Consider the following 3,635-nt stretch of genomic DNA (forward strand, 5'->3'; position numbering starts at 1 on the left):
TTTGTTATTATTCTAACGACAATTGACACGCAGTGCAGATGATCATGGACAGTCGACGTCTCTAAACCTACGCGTAGTTCGACAGAACTCATGTATATTTAGACTGATATGTAGGATCATACTTTTTCCTCTGGCTTTCATAGTGGATAGACAGTTAAGAAATGCAAATTCTGTTGGAGTCTTACTTTTTTATTGCATCCCTGTCATGACGATTATTTTATTATATTTACGATAGTTTATTATAACTTTTATCACTTAGCTTCGAATATAAGCATCGTGTCATCAAAGAATTCCTTGTTTCGATTAATTTGTCATTAATTATTTTTCATTATTTTTGCTTTTTATTACGACCTACTTCGTTTGTTATCATTCTAACGACAATATACGACAATTGACACGCAGTGCAGACGATCAGACTTCAGTTTTCCGTAAAACTTTCATCTACGCGGACAGTCGACGTCTCTAAACCTACGCGTAGTTCGACAGAACACATGTATATTTAGACTGATATGTAGGATCATACTTTTTCCTCTGGCTTTCATAGTGGATAGACAGTTAAGAAATGCAAATTCTGTTGGAGTCTTACTTTTTTATTGCATCCCTGTCATGACGATTATTTTATTATATTTACGATAGTTTATTATAACTTTTATCACTTAGCTTCGAATATAAGCATCGTGTCATCAAAGAATTCCTTGTTTCGATTAATTTGTCATTAATTATTTTTCATTATTTTTGCTTTTTATTAAACACTAATGTACAATATGGGTTTCTAAGTGGTTAATTTACGAACAGACTATCATCCGAAGAAAACGTGACAGAATACCTATGTAAGTTATAAGTATGGTCATACTCTTACCTTGAACCGCATTTCGCATAACTTTCCCATCATTTCCGGGAAAAATGGCAATTACATTTTTCGTTCCTCAGGATGCGTAGAATCATGCTGTGAAAAAATTTTTCGTTCCGGCCGTATGCCAAAATTGACGTTTTTCTAACATCCTCCTTTGCAGCTCACGTCGAATTAGTGTAGCATTTAGGCACGCGCATCTGTGAATTATCTGCCAGCGCAAGAGGTTAAATAAACATCAAACTGCAGAAGAAACTACAGAAGACTATCGTACAATCGCACCAAAAAAATTTCATTCTCTTGCTATTTAAATCACACACCTGAATTCCTCAGGAGCTCCTTAAAAAACCGACAAAACTTCTGCCTAAAACTCTCACCAAACAACGAGACCGTTTAAACACCCAAGAAATCTTCACCATTTCCAGAGAAAACTTGATGTACTCTTGCTGGAGCACAGAGCACACGAAGAGGCCAACGGCCCCCGAGATCGTCGACTTCCTAGCCACGAATCCTCGAATCCTATCTCCATGCTTAGACGTTCCTCTGTCCAGCGTGCAGATCGAGCACACTGGCCAATTCGAGATGCATCTCACGGAGCATCTGAGGAAATTCTCCCTCTCGTGGCCTCTTCCGTTTCCTGCCAACAACCAATCGTCCACATCGGCGTCCAGTCCATTGGGTATACCCAGTCCTCCTCTGCTGGACATCAACTGCCAGGACGACAAACCGAACCAGGACTCTCTGTTAGGCGACGTGACCTCCTGCGACCTAGAAAGCTCCAGGCCTCTGTTGATGAGCTCTGGCGAATCTTCGTCCGGTCCGACGATCAGCTTGCAGAGCTTCAAGCGAAAGGACGAGCAGGCTCACAGGTACGTGAACATCCAGCCTGGATTGTCCACCGGTTTCGACTACTCCGGCGAGAACGACGGGACCATACAAATGGAGGAGAGACGCGCCATGCTGCCGGAGAACAGGAACTCGCAGGACGTGTCGATTCTCTGACAGCAGCGCAGGCACACGATTTCGCGGCAGAAATCGATGGTGCATTTCTACAGACGCGCCGAGGGCATATTTGGAAAATATGCGAGAAGGTCGTATAGAAAGACGAGCGTCTAGATCAATCCGGTTCTCGATCCTTCGACTGTGGAAGATGGAAGAGTTTGTGTAGCGTGGTTACTTCTCAGTTGGAAAGGTATGATCTTTGTACGATAAACAAGTATGGATTTCCTTGATTCTTCGTTGGACAGGCTAGGAACAAGAGTATGTGTGCGAGAGTAGATCGTTCGATCCTCGTGGAGATTACAATCCTGCCGATTTAGGTTCGATTAGTTAAAGTTAAGCAAGGATGGAAACGAGGTGACTTAGAGATGATTAGCGAATGTTGAAGTGTGTACGTAGGAATGATGGAAATGAGATGATTAGCGAATGTTAGAACTATAGTTAGCAATGATGGAAACGAGAGATATCAGTTGCAATAAGCGAAAATACCGGTGCGATGCGTCGAGAATGCGAACTGGTTCCGTTCATTTTCGCTCAATGATCCACTTTTGAGACTGATACACGTAGAGAAATTAATAAGTAACCGATTGGTCGACGCGACAGTGCTGGAAGTTTCTTAATCCGAAAAAAATCCGACAGTTAAAACGCTACACTTATTTCGCATGGAAAACAAATGTTTCCCTTTACTTGAACGAAGACTACTTTTTTTTTTTTAAATCGGTAACAAGTAAACCGCGCAATCGTCGCGGTTGTATTTTACTTCTTACGATAGAAATTTCCACTGTTCTCGCGTCAAGCAAGAAACAAATCGAAAGAAGAAGAAAAACGAAAGGCTGCTTCGGTTAGATAAATTGCAATTTCGCGATAATCGAAAAGGAGAATGACTGATAAACGGATACAGCGTTGTCTCTGCGCAAACAAAGAACAGAAAAAAAAAAAAGTAACGAAAATTTCGCAAGCAGCATTTCACTGTCCAAACGCAACATTTTTCTTAGGCTTTGTTCGGTCTAAGAATCTCGTAAAGATTTCTATTTTGGGGACAGACTGTCATTTTTGTTCTTTCCAAGGCAAATCGTATCGACGTTTAAGACACTTCGTGAAAGAAGTTGGCGCATTTTTTATCGACGAAGAAGACAAAAGAAGAGAACCCCGCCAAAAAAAAAAAAAAAAAAAAATACCGAAGAACAGAAAACAGAGCAATATTTTACACGAAGAGTTGAATGATCGATTTATTTGTCGACATTCGCGTATTACGTGTGTAGCCATGACATTTATATAGAAGTGATAGATTTTTATTCGAGAAACACACAACTCGCGCGCAAAATTAAGGCGAAATAATAGAAAAGGAGAAGATGAAAGGTGAAAAATAAAAAAAAGGGTCCGACATGTCCCTTTTTCAGTTCCAAGTAGTATAATATATTTTTTGACCCGTCTTTTACGCAATATACTTAGCGATTTAAAAATAGGATACAGTGACTGCAGTCTAGTTACTCGCTATTTTCGATAACACTCGATCCTCGCTAGAACTCTTAATGAAATGCAAGCGCAAAGAAGGAAAAAATAAAAGTGCGAAAAAATACGGTTACTATTGTTATTACACACGAGATGTCACACACACACACACACACACAGGATAGCGATTATTTATTGATTTAACTAGGGAAACTCTGTGAATCGAGACTTCTTTTTTTTTTTTCTAAGATATTTAACGTTTAAGTGAAATTAATATTATTCTTCGTCGCGTGCATCATTCTTCGAAGCAATTTATTTTTATTCATAGGTAAAA

General features: G+C 39.8%; 1 protein-coding gene across 2 annotated transcripts in view; it reads left to right on the plus strand.

Annotated features, from left to right (window-relative positions):
- Positions 1-3,024, plus strand: part of LOC108572202 — a 43,031-nt gene extending 40,007 nt beyond the window's left edge. For both annotated transcript variants that reach the window (XM_017934402.1, XM_017934403.1), the window contains exon 12: positions 1,276-3,024. In XM_017934402.1, coding sequence (XP_017789891.1) covers positions 1,276-1,852 — 577 coding nt within the window. In that variant the 3' untranslated portion in view covers positions 1,853-3,024. The remainder of the gene's footprint in view (positions 1-1,275) is intronic.
- The last annotated feature ends 611 nt before the right edge of the window (positions 3,025-3,635 follow it).

Source organism: Habropoda laboriosa, unplaced genomic scaffold, assembly GCF_001263275.1.
Source record: "Habropoda laboriosa isolate 0110345459 unplaced genomic scaffold, ASM126327v1 scaffold107, whole genome shotgun sequence".
Classification (NCBI taxonomy): Eukaryota; Metazoa; Arthropoda; class Insecta; order Hymenoptera; family Apidae; genus Habropoda; species Habropoda laboriosa.